Genomic DNA, 12,609 nt, shown 5'->3' with positions numbered 1-12,609 from the left:
GCGGTGATGGCCATTTTTAACTCTTTGCGGGTCAGGCTCCCCACTTTGGCTGCTTCCATATTGAACCTATGGATATAGTTTTTTAGGCTCTCATTTTCGCCCTGTTTTACATTGGCTAGGCTAGTCCCTGGCATTGTATAATCACGCACGGCATGATGCTGCTGGAGAAATTCGTCTGAAAATTGTTGCCAAGACCTGATGGACCCCGGTCGAAGTCTCTTAAACCATTTGTACGCGGGCCCTTTCAACGTGACTGCGAAACAGTGGCATCTAGCCCCGCTACTTATCCCCCTCAGCTTCATTAAGTCATTGAATGCGTCTAGATGGTACTTGGGGTCGGTGCTTCCTTCATACAGGGTCATATGAGGCTCTTTGAAGTTGGCTGGGAGTCGAATGGCTTGGATCTCTTTGGTGAAAGCCGATTCATAGTCGAACTCTTCCTCAAGGCTCTGCCCTCCAGACACGGTGACAATCTTACTCCGCAGGCTCTTCATCTCCGTATCGAGGTCTTGCCTCCTCTTCTTCAGGGAGTCCCTCAACATGGACGGGTTGACATCTTCCTTTCCTTTGCCGTCCCGGGGGACAGTAGGAGGGGTAGTTCTCTTATTCGCCCTCTTCTTGTTGAGCTCCTCTCGTAGGTCTGAGGGCGTCCTCTTTGAGGTGACCTCGACGTCGTTGCGAGAGCCACCATTGTTCCCTTGCTTTGGCTCCTGGGGTGGCCTCGATGGTCTAGGATGCTCTTGTGGCTTTTCCCTGGGGGTGTTACTGGTGGAGTGTCTGGTCCTTCCGTCGTCTACTGGGACAGTGGTTTCCTGACCCTTCTCTTTCCTCTTGGGCAGGGTCATGTTCGACTTACCTTGCAACAGGCCATTCAGCACCTCCTGCATGTTCTCCAGGGTAGTCTCCAGTCTTTGGTATTTACGGTGCAGTTCACGAATCTCCTCTTCATAGAAACGAGATTTAGAACTTGAGCTCACGGAATGGACCCGGGGTTGTTTATCGCGTCTGTGCGTTGAGGGGCCCGGGTCTTGCCGGCCGGAGTTCGGTACCTTCGGTGGTTTGGGAGGAGGGAACTCGTTGGCATTCCCGGGTGGTGCAGTAGTTGTCCTTGGAGGATTCTCACCGGGCGGGATGGCCGGAGACGAGGCCTCCTTGTCATTCTGGTGAACCTCAGGGTCCCTTGGGGGGTCTATGTCTCGGGGTGGAGGTGGATCCTTCATGGAGGCCTTCAGCTGGACTCCGGTAAGGTGGACCTCCACCTCTCGAGGCTCCTTGAGACGCTTCGAACGTCTCGGCATTTTTCCTTGCCGGAAGTAATGGCAGAACAATAGCTTGGTTCTTACATTCCCACAGACGGCGCCAAACTGTTGACGGTAAGAACTCATCAACGATTGATGGTTAGAAAACTTCAATCTCTATACTCTAAGAAGCTATGAGTTAGATAGAAAGAACTCTAAACAACAGGAGAAAAATCAGGCAAGCATGAGAACCAGAAGCATACATTTTATAAGTCTCGTTTTTACATTCAGTTTTCCAACCCCTTAGCCTGAGGGGTTGGAGCCTATTTATAGGGGAGGCTCTATTGGCCCAGGATACAAACAAGTCCCAGACCACTGGGACGTACATAGGTACTCTGATAAAGTAGTGGCTCAGGGCGAAGTGGTGTCTACCCTGATGGTGTCAGAGTCGTGGCCTTGGACATAGTACTGTCGGCTCTGGCGCATGGTCGAGGGTGTCCCAGTGGTCTCACCACTCTTCGTACAGGTCCGTACCGCCACTACTCCTCAGACGCAGATCATAGGATCGTGCCTCTGTTCTCTCCATAACCGTACACCCCGTGTCAGCGCCGTGTTCCGTACTCGGTGGTCCTCATCAATTCCCGTTAAATGCTCCACGTTCGTTTGGCCTATCAACAAGATTCCCCTAAGTGATCCCATGCCTGTGCCAAGGAGGCTCTTGAGAAGTCGAGGTGCCGAGGGTCAGGGCCGACCTATGCGGATCGCATAGACACGAGGCTAGGAGCACGGGTACCTCAACACACCCCTCACCCTCGCATAGCGAGGGTCCCTCGCATAGCGAGGCTGCCTCTCCTCCTTCCGAGCATAGCGTCGCGAGGCTAGGAACACGGATACCTCAACGCAGCCCTCACCCTCGCATAGCGAGGGTCCCTTGCATAGCGAGGCTGATGTTCTTCCTCCGAGGTGCGGCGTCGCGAGGCTAGGAGCACGGACACCTCCACATAGCCCTCACCCTCGCATAGCGAGGGTCCCTCGCATAGCGAGGCTGACGCTCTTCCTCCGAGTGTGAATGAGGCTTGATGCCTGCTGGAATGGGGTGCACGAGGATGGCCAGCTAGGGGCCCTCGCATAGCGAGGGTGAAGTTTGGATCGGCGAGTGGCCGAAGTCCCTCGCCTAGTGAGGGTGACTCTCTTACCCCAACTCCTTCACCATCATGTGATGCCCTTTCAGGACGTCTCGTAACATAGAGCTTCACTTGTGAATAGAATTCACAAGGAAAAAATTCCATATTTACACATACAGTAACAAGAGCTTCACCCCAAAACGGTTTACCTAACCCTGAACTAACGAGCAAACATCTAACCTTGTTTAACAAGGTCCTATTCATCCTCTCTACAACACCATTCTGCTGAGGGGTTTTCACAACGGTTCTATGTCTAATAATGTCAAAATCAGCACACAACTGCTCAAATTCCTTATTAATAAATTCTAACCCATTATTTGTTTGCAATATTTTGATTTTCAGATTCTTTTTGTTTTCAACCTCATTTTTCCATTGAACAAATTTACCCAAACATTCATCTTTTTTTTAAGCAAATAGGTCCAAACACAACGACTGAAATCATCAATAATGGATAGAAAATAGCGATTATGTGAGTGGGTTGCCACTCTACTCGCTCCCCAAAGGTCAACGTGTACATACTCCAAGGGCCTACGTGAACAATGTGTAGTTGATGAGAACTTGAGCCTATGATGTTTGTCGAGTACACACGCTTCACATAAAGGTACTGATGCAGTCTTTATATTACTGATTAAACCTATTTTGTGCAACTCCTTCAATCTTTGTTTGCTCATATGGCTTGTTCGTCTATTCCACATTTCCATCTCAGATTCTTGTTTGTGGACAACATCAGCTTCTCCCATTCGAACAATCTTGCCACTACAAGAAATCTGATATTTATCTACCAATATATATTGGTAGGGAAAGTAATGTTTTGCCTACCAATATTTATTGGTAGATAATATTAGTAGGTAAGTGCTAGTCCATTATATTATATTTCGGAATATAGCTTTACCTACCAATAATATCAGTAGGTAATGATCTTTACTTATGTATATTATGGAGGGAAATTTTTTAACCATTCCCGCTCAATTCTCCCCCTATTTTTTATTTTCATTATATTATTTTATTATTATAAATGCTTATTTGGAAGCTTATGTGGAGTAAATAATATAATGTGTACACATTGTATAACATGTGGCATACCACGTGTGTACATAGTTGGAAAAATATAAATAAAATACATTTATGATAAATTGGATTTAAAATTAAAATAAAAACTAAAAATTCTACCTACCCACGTTTTTTTCTTTTCACTACTACAAAATACCTTTTACGGGACACTTTTTTAGGACACGCACATAAATGCAGGTCCTTAAAAATATTTATGGAGTTTTTAGGACACTCATTGAGAGTCCTGAAAAAATACAATTTAGGACTCACAATAAATGTCCTAAAAATATATGTGAGTCCTAAAAAAATCTGGGCTAAAAAATGAGTATTTTATTTAACAATTTTAAGGACTTGCTTTGGGAGTCCTTAATACTCTTTAAGGACTCGCTTTGCGAGTTCTAAAAACACCTGGGCTGAAAAATTAGGAATGGTGACTTTTAAAGACTCGCTTTGCGAGTCCTAAAAGAGTACTAAAGACTCTCAAAGCAAGTCCTTAAAATTGTTAAATAAAATAGCATAAAAACTTTTAAAACTAGATTTTTTTTGTTTCTAAATTTTTCATATTATTAACTTTTGTATTTATAATAATTTTTATATCAACACTTAAATTTATTATTCTTTAACCTATTTATAAAATTAATTATATTATTCTTGAATAGTCTAAATTATATGAATATATATAGGTGGCAAAATTTTGGAGCCAAATGAAATAACTGGTGGCAATTGAAATAATAAGAGGCAATGAAATACAGATTTCCTTTTTTTATTCTCTCTAAAGTAACCTATCTCATTCCCTCAACCTCTTCTCTTAGCCTCACCCTCTCTCTTCTCGTCTTTTTATCTCCCTCACATCTAACCTCTCAGATTTCTTTCCAAGTATTCTCTTGCAGGTGGCTGGCGTAGGAGTCTCGACGGAGATAGCAACGGCGACGGGGGTCGACCGAATAATCAACACTCTAGGTTTAGTTTTATGTTCTGATTTGTTCCTGAGATCATTAATTTTTTTGTTGGTAAGAGACATATTCTTTATTCATTGGAAACAGGTAATACAGAAAGAGTTTAAAGTTTTCTTATAAAGTAGACATGGATAAAACATTAGAAAACTCCTTTAATTCTTGAAATTCTTTGCCGCAGACCCAATGTGATAGCTATTTATCTTTCTGGTTATGGGCCTTGTTTTATTAGGCGTTGTCTTAGAATTTTATGAATTAAATAGTTTGTTTCTTGTAATTTATTTTACACAGACTAGCTACCAAACTAATGGGTCTAAAATCATTCGCTTTCCTGGAATCTAACAATCGCCTTTGAATTTCCAATGTTTATTATGTTCAAAAGTCACTCGCCTCTAGTGATTGATACATTCATCCCCTTAAAGAGAGTGCTAGCGTGCTTAATTTCATACTATAACAATTTTTTTAAGGTTCACATTGTTTGAGGCAGCAACTTGGAATAATATATATTTTTTCCCATTTCTTCCGTACAATTTGGTCTCTTTTATTATCGTTCTTCCTCGCTTTGCAGCTTGTAAGATTACGAGATGACCCCATATGAGATGAATGCCCCTTATTTATCATTTAGATGTAGCTGCAATGTACCCGAACATTATTTTAACAAACAGGCTTCAGGTAAGCTGGTTAATTGATTTCTTTCATGTAATGTGCTTGACAAGTTCAAGCTTCAATTCATTTCATATTATCTTTGTGGTCTACAATTGAAATTTGCAATACATATTGCAATTACACAACAAAACTTGGTGTTTAACATGTTTTGCACGTCTGGTTTACCTATTAATTTTTCCTTATTTGCATCTTCTGATCTTTGCTATTGTTGTCTCTAATCCTTTTTATGAACAAAACTTGTTCTTCACTGATCAATAGAAAAGAGAGAGAGAGAGAGAGAGAGAGAGATTGTTGATTCTTTAATATATTTATTTGTCTATTTCAGCCATCATCAATAGTTACAGACGAGATTTGCACTGCTTGTGATTTTAATCGCCCAGGAAAGACTTGTCTTCGGAAGCTTGAATGGGTTAGGCGTGGAGAAGTTTTCATGGCAAAGAAAAGGTCTCTTTTTTGTGGACTCATTATATGCCCTTTTCTACATGCATCTTTAATTATTTATGTTTTAATTTAAAAAGAAACAATAATATTATAAAAATTACAAAAGCAAAGGGAAAAATGGTTCCTACTAGAAAGAAAAACCTACCGAAAATCAAGCCATCAATACAAAGTAAAGTAAAGCCTTACTAGTCTAATAATTCTCAAATCCTCAACAAATCACAAAACTAAACCTCTTGAACTCCTCATACTTTAGTTTAAGTCTGTCAGCAGTAAGGTAATTCATGATTGTTTTTTTTTATTTCATTTTGAATGACAGTGACTATTACCATATGAAGAAGCAAATTGAGTCAGAGTTTGTTGATGGCACTGATAGCCAGTTAGCAAAATCTTTTCTTGACCTACCTAAGGCAGAACAACAATTGAGACTGAAAGATCGTTTAAAGAAATATTGTTAGAAGGTATATTTTCCCTTTTATTTTTAATTTTTCTCTTAAATGATGCCTAAAACGATTTTTGGATGCTTCTTGGTAGGCATATAAACGAGTATTGGATAAGACAGTTACTGAAGTTCTGGAAGCAGGAATATGCATGAGGGAGAATGCATTCTATGTTGAACATTTGTATACAATAAGCGTCACCATGATGAGGATGATCATTAATATTGACTTTGAATCTTGAAACTCGCATTGTTGTTTGTTTACTGCTTTGCAGGATATGGTAGTTATTTTTGATTCGTTACAACTTGCTCATAAGTGCATTCTTAATTCCTTTTATGGATATGTCATGCGCAAGTGAGTTTTAGTAATTTTCTTTGTTTCCCAACTACATAATCTATACACTTTTTACTAATGCTTTTCTTGGTCTTACAGAGGTGCAAGATGGTACTCTATGGAAATGGCTGGAGTGGTTACATATACTGGGGCTAAAATTATTCAGAATGCTCGCATACTGGTTGAAAAGATTGGAAAGCCACTTGAGTTAGATACAAATGGTATCAGGTGTGCACTTCCTGGATCTTTTCCAGAGAACTTTACTTTCAAAACAAAGTATGTATAACTCTTGGTATCATCTTAGTAGTACAAAGGCCACGAGTTTGAGCACTTTTTTGGGTGCTTTACCTACATTGCCTTCAAGTTGACGATATACTGGTCTTGTTTATCTAAAGATGTTGACTACTCTATGGGAAACAAATGTTTCAGAGATTTGAAGAAGAAGCTAACTATCTCATATCCATGTGTTATATTGAATGTTGATGTAGCAGAAAACAATACAAATGATCGGTACCAGGTCATCTTTTAACTTTTTTTTGGTAGTAATGTGGCTAGTACTGTTTTTTTAAATCTTAATTAATTTATTTATCTAGAAAAAATAAATAAAAAACTGAATTTGCAAAGGTGTAATCTAAGCTTGATTGTATGACAGAAACCTTCTAACACTTCTCTATTAGCAGACCCTGACAGATCCTTTGACCAAATCTTATACAACACTTAGTGAATGCTCAATTGAATTTGAAGTGGATGGACCATACAAGGTGACATGGAGTACGATATCAATTATTCCTTAATGTTTTTATTTAGTTTATTGCTATTATTTTGGTTTTGTGTAGGCAATGATTATTCCAGCTTCAAAAGAAGAGGGAATTTTGATTAAGAAGCGATATGCAGTTTTCAACGATGATGGGACCCTTGCTGAACTTAAAGATTTTGAAATTAAGCGTAGAGGTGAGCTGAAGCTCATCAAAGTTTTCCAGGTATCCCTATCTTGTCCTATTTTGTGTGTTTGTACCTAGTATTAAATGAGATTTATCTTCTTCCCTCTGTATTAGTGCTTCTTTTCAAGGGATTGCTGAGTTAAATAGTATTATTTTCCTGTACTGAAAACCTCACATTTTCTGTATTTTCTTTTGTTGTGGAGTCTAATGGTTGGATAACTTCTTTTTTTTCTTATTACTGTCATGTTTGCAAAGACAACCTATATTTATGGTTATTAGCAATTGGGATAGTATAGTTCTCCTTCTATCACTAAATTCTGGACAAAATTTCCAATAGAGTTATCTATTTTATAGACATACCATGTGCTATAGAATCGTCATGGGCAAGCTGCTTTAGGTTCTGTTGTGGAATGAATCTAAAGATGGAATAATTTCACTGTGTACTTCATGTTTGCTTACTTATATATATCAAAAATGATTTTTTGCTTTAATTTTAAATGTATGTTTTATACTTTTTCTATTTTCAGGCTGAGCTTTTCGACAAGTTTCTCAATGGCTCAACCTTAGTGGAATGCTATTCAGCTGTTGCTTCTGTTGCCAACCGCTGGCTTGATCTTCTTGATGTATGTCTTCCAGTAGACTTTGCTTCTTATGCTATTCTGCTGTCTTCTGTGATCTTTGCAGATAATTTTTTCTTTATTCCTTTTCCCACAGAATCAAGGAAAGGATATTGCGGACAGTGAGTTGCTTGATTATATATCTGAATCAAGTACCATGAGTAAGTCTCTAGCAGACTACCAAAGTCATCATCGACATTCACAATAAGTTCAGTCAGAGAAAAGGAGGCTCTCATACAATGATCCCAAAGTGAAGAATAGGAAGAATGTCAAGAAAAATGACATTATTGAGTTTTCAATGACCTAAAAATAATGTATAGATATTTTTTTTATGAAATGTGCTTCTTAATAAGCAATGAATATTGTATAATATATGTTTGTTTATTTTTTTTATTAAAGTTAAATAATTTATTTGATTAATAATGTTAAATATCTTTCAAATTAATTACTTTCATTTATTATTTATATTAAATAAAATTTATATATAATTAAAATGACCTACATAGAAATATTATATTTACTCACAAATAAATAAGGGTAGGTAAAAATAAGTATACTACAACATGTCACGTGGACCAATCATTTAGTGCCACATAACCGATAAAAAGGGGATAAGTAACACAATCATTTGAATTTCTTGTAGCGCGTGGATAAATTATTGTCTGACACGTGGAGCAACCACAAGATGCCAAGTGGCGGTTTTGATGTATGCCACGTAGGATGTCACGTCTTCAGACACATAAACTATGGAAACCATGTCAGCAGACATGTAGGATGCCACATCATCAAACATGTCATCTGCTGACTCATCAATTGATTTATAACTTAGTGGGGTCCACTGATTCTTTTACCTACCAGTATTAATAAGTGTAGGTAAAGACTCTTTCCCCACTAACCTTTACCTACCAATCTCTACCAATTCAATATTGGTAGGTAAACCATATTACCCACCATTAGACTAGTTTTACCTACACTTACAATTGGTAGGTAAATACCCCATTTTCTTGTAGTGTACCTTTCAGCAAATAAAACTCGTTAACTTTTTCTCCATTCATCACGACTAGAGACCTTCTTGAAACTTTCAAGTTTCCATTAGCTGATTTAAAGCTATATCCCTCATCTTCAAGTGTGCTTAGAGAAATCAATTTCCATCTTAACTCAAGTATATGTCGAACCTTGTTAAGACGTTTGATCGCTCCATCAAGGTGTCTAATCACTATTGTACAGATTTCCATCACTTTGCACGGTCTATAATCTCCCATCAAGACTAATCCCGAACTAACTTGTTCATACACAATGAAGCTTTCACGACCAAGAAACACATGAAATGTGCAAATTGAATAAAGAACCCATTCTTGGATAACCTTCTTATCAGCCACCATGAACAAATCACCATCTGAACCATACTCCGAGTTTTCAACGACTAAAGTTGAATAATGCATTATGTCACAACCTTCCTTCAGTATCTTCTTGTACTGAAAACAAAATATCTTCACACGTTTGACTTTCCCACAAAAATAACATTCTCTTGAATATTTTGCATATTTGTCTCTTGACTTGGATCTTAATGGAGATTTATGGTGCATTCTTGGATGATATTTCTTGGTCGATCTTCCCCTAACAAAATAAGCTTCTTCTTTGTTTGACTCTCTCTTTAATGATCTCACATTCCTTAGAATTTAACGTAGAAACTACATCATCCATGGTCAACTCGTCTCTTCCATACTTGATGACAACTTTTACTTCCTGATATGCGAAGGGCAAAGACCTTCATAGTCTGAAGTCTGCAGTCCCGTCAAATTTTTCCAACTCAAATCTAGTCTTCGTTGAGATTGTTTCTTGATCTAGCTTTTGTGAATCTTTCTAACAATGGAACGAACCTGGCTCTAATATTGTTGGCTTGTTAATAGCAACAATCAAGATTTACCTGAAAAATTCAAGAAAGACCCACAACGAAAAACATACGACTAGAAACCAAGATTATTAAATTGTAAAAAAGAAACACTTAGCACAATATGCGAGCAGGACGGTAAAAGAAACATCGAACTAAAAAAATAACAAAATAATAAACAAGAAAGAAATACATGGAGATTTATATTGGTTTAGACAATTTGTCCTACGTTTAGTTGAGCACCACCACAAGCTTTATTGATCAATATTCGAACAGCTTTGTACAACAATCCTTCTTCACAGTTGAGAAGAACACACAATAAGTGACAATACAAATTCTCTTGTACACTAAGCTCAATCAAGCTTTCTTGCTTTCTAGAAGCTTTAACTCACTTATGAACTAAACTCATTCTCTCTCTCTTTCTTGAAGGACAAAACCAAATACAAAGGTCACTCTCTCCCTCTCTAACATTTATAAAATGATTCTATATCTTAAAATGACTATCACAACATGTAAGAGAGGCCTAGGAGGTTGGCCCAATAGCTTTAGACCATACTTTGGTACAAAACCAGATGAGAAGCTGGGAGGTTGGCCCAGGATGCTATTGAGGCCTCTGTTCATGAAGATGAGACCAGCACTCCAAACACAGAAGAGGGAACCAGAAGCAGAACAAGGGAGAACCAAGCGCATATCAAAAGGGAGCATGGAAGCCTCACTGGATGAGAGAGTACGTGAAGAGGCTGGAACATTGAGAGTGAGTGTGGCTGTGTAACTAATTTCGGTTAGCTTGTTTTTGGCTATAGAGTATAAATAGCTTTTTGTAAAAACTCTGAGATATTTTGAATAAAATAGCAAGATAATTGCCTTTGGAGATATACTCTGTCTCGAAGAGAGCTTACACTAACATTGGTGCTTTGATTGATTTCTTCCTCCTTCATCATGAAGAACGAAGAGATTGTAGCATTGTTGCAGGCCTTGGACCTCAAATGGGAGCAGCATTCTAATTCTCAGTTGGATAATCTCAAGTCGTTGTTGGATGAGCGTTTGGCCCATGTATCGCCACCACTGTCACCAGGCACGGGTGGTGAGGCCAGCGCTGCTCATGATCATGCTTGGGAGAAAGGACGGCGATCAGATTCGGAGACAAATTTTTGCGATCTTAATTTGATTCTCAAACCCTTGCGGGTTAAGGTCCCACATTTTGATGGTATGAATGTTGATGATTGGATTTACAATATTAACAAATTTTTTGATCTTCGCAAGGTTGACCATGCTATGAAACTTGTTGTGGTATCCTTTTACTTGGATGGAGCCCCATCTACTTGGTTTTAGTGGATGGAAAAAGGGGGCTGAATTATTGATTGGGACTCTTTTCTTCAGATGCTTTGTGACATCAATTTATGATGACTCGCTAGGAAGAATTTCGAAGCTCACTCATACGGGTCGAGTATCTCAATATCGAGTGGAATTCAAATCTCTCATGCCTCACATTTCTGGTGTAGCAGAATTGATGTTCTTTAATTTTTTTATATGGGGGCTCAAGTTGGAGATTTGAAGGGAACTATTGATGGCTAAACCTGTCGATTTGGTTGATGCTATGGCCAAGGCACAGTTGTTTGAAGACCGAAATGATGATTTAGTGGCTCGATAGAGACCAGAGGTTACTAGATCAGGCTGGTCGACACGGACATCGATCACTACTCAGGGCATTCAACCATCATCATTTATTGCTTATAAACAAGGCTCAAATTCTAGTACCACTTCAGGTCAGCCGACGATGACACAGTCCGGCATAACCTCTCTTTTCCTATAAAGAAGCTAACTCCTAATGAAATGAAAGATGGTAGATATAGAGGCCTCTATTATACTTGTGATGAAAAGTTCAATTATGGTCATAAATGTAACAATAAGATGTTGATTATATGTGTACAAGATGATGAGGATGTTGAGACAGGTATCAAAAATGATGGAAAATATTTCGAATCCATGGAGGATGAAGTGCGTCTCAACTCGCTTTCGAATTCGATGAACCCTCAAATTTTTTGTATTATGGCCAAGCATGGGAATGAGTCGCTGGAAGTGCTTTTGATACAGGCAGTAACAATAATTTTATTCAGGAGTCTTTGGTTACCCAACTGAAAATTTATTGGGAGAAGACCAAGAGGTTCAAAGTATATATGGGTAATGGAAAATTTCTCTTGTGTTCAAAAATTTAAAAAGGGGTTGTGCTGGTTTTACAGGGACATAAGTTCGTGGTCGATCTTTACATACTTCCTATTTTTGGTCTAGATGTGGTACACGGTATGCAATGGTTACAAACTTTGGTTCCGTGTGTTCATGACCATAAGGAGCTTACTATATAATTTTCATGGAAAGGTAGTATAGTGAAGTTGGAGGGTTCCACTGATGTCTCAGCCCACCAACTATCTTACACTCAGTTTAATGCTCTTTTACAAGAGGGAGAAGTTAAATTGTTGTACCATTTGTCGATTGTCATGGAAGAACAGGGTAGTACCATGGGTGAACTACCTGATCTAGAGGCTACTTTTTCCTACTCATGGTAGGGAACATTAGGCCTTATAGGTACTCGTATTTTTAGAAGTACGTCATTCAAAAATTGGTGAAAGAAATGATGGAAATAGGATTTATTCGACTAAGTACAAGTCCCTACTCTCCCCCAGTGTTGCTCGTTAAAAAAAAGGATGGAACTTGGCGATTTTGTGTGGACTATAGAGCTCTCGATGGGATTACAGTCAAGGATAGATTTCCTATTCTCACTATTGATGAGTTGCTGGACGAATTGGGCAAGGCGAAGGTGTTTTCTAAGTTGAATCTTTGTGCTGGCTATCATCAAATTC

The 12,609-nt window shown here is 38.6% G+C and overlaps 1 protein-coding gene across 1 annotated transcript; it reads left to right on the top strand.

The window, feature by feature from the left end:
* Nucleotides 1-6,520: 6,520 nt before the first annotated feature.
* On the top strand, nucleotides 6,521-8,244 carry LOC133832018 (DNA polymerase epsilon catalytic subunit A-like). The gene is made up of 6 exons (XM_062262412.1): nucleotides 6,521-6,578; nucleotides 6,698-6,819; nucleotides 6,983-7,063; nucleotides 7,139-7,282; nucleotides 7,771-7,866; nucleotides 7,958-8,244. Exons 1-6 carry the CDS (start codon nucleotides 6,521-6,523, stop codon nucleotides 8,066-8,068), a joined length of 612 nt encoding a protein of 203 aa, XP_062118396.1. The 3' UTR covers nucleotides 8,069-8,244.
* The last annotated feature ends 4,365 nt before the right edge of the window (nucleotides 8,245-12,609 follow it).

The sequence above is a fragment of the Humulus lupulus genome, chromosome 4 (genome assembly GCF_963169125.1).
Source record: "Humulus lupulus chromosome 4, drHumLupu1.1, whole genome shotgun sequence".
Classification (NCBI taxonomy): domain Eukaryota; kingdom Viridiplantae; phylum Streptophyta; class Magnoliopsida; order Rosales; family Cannabaceae; genus Humulus; species Humulus lupulus.
The sequence above is the reverse complement of the archived record's forward strand: the minus strand, read 5'-3'. Positions and strand labels throughout refer to the sequence as shown.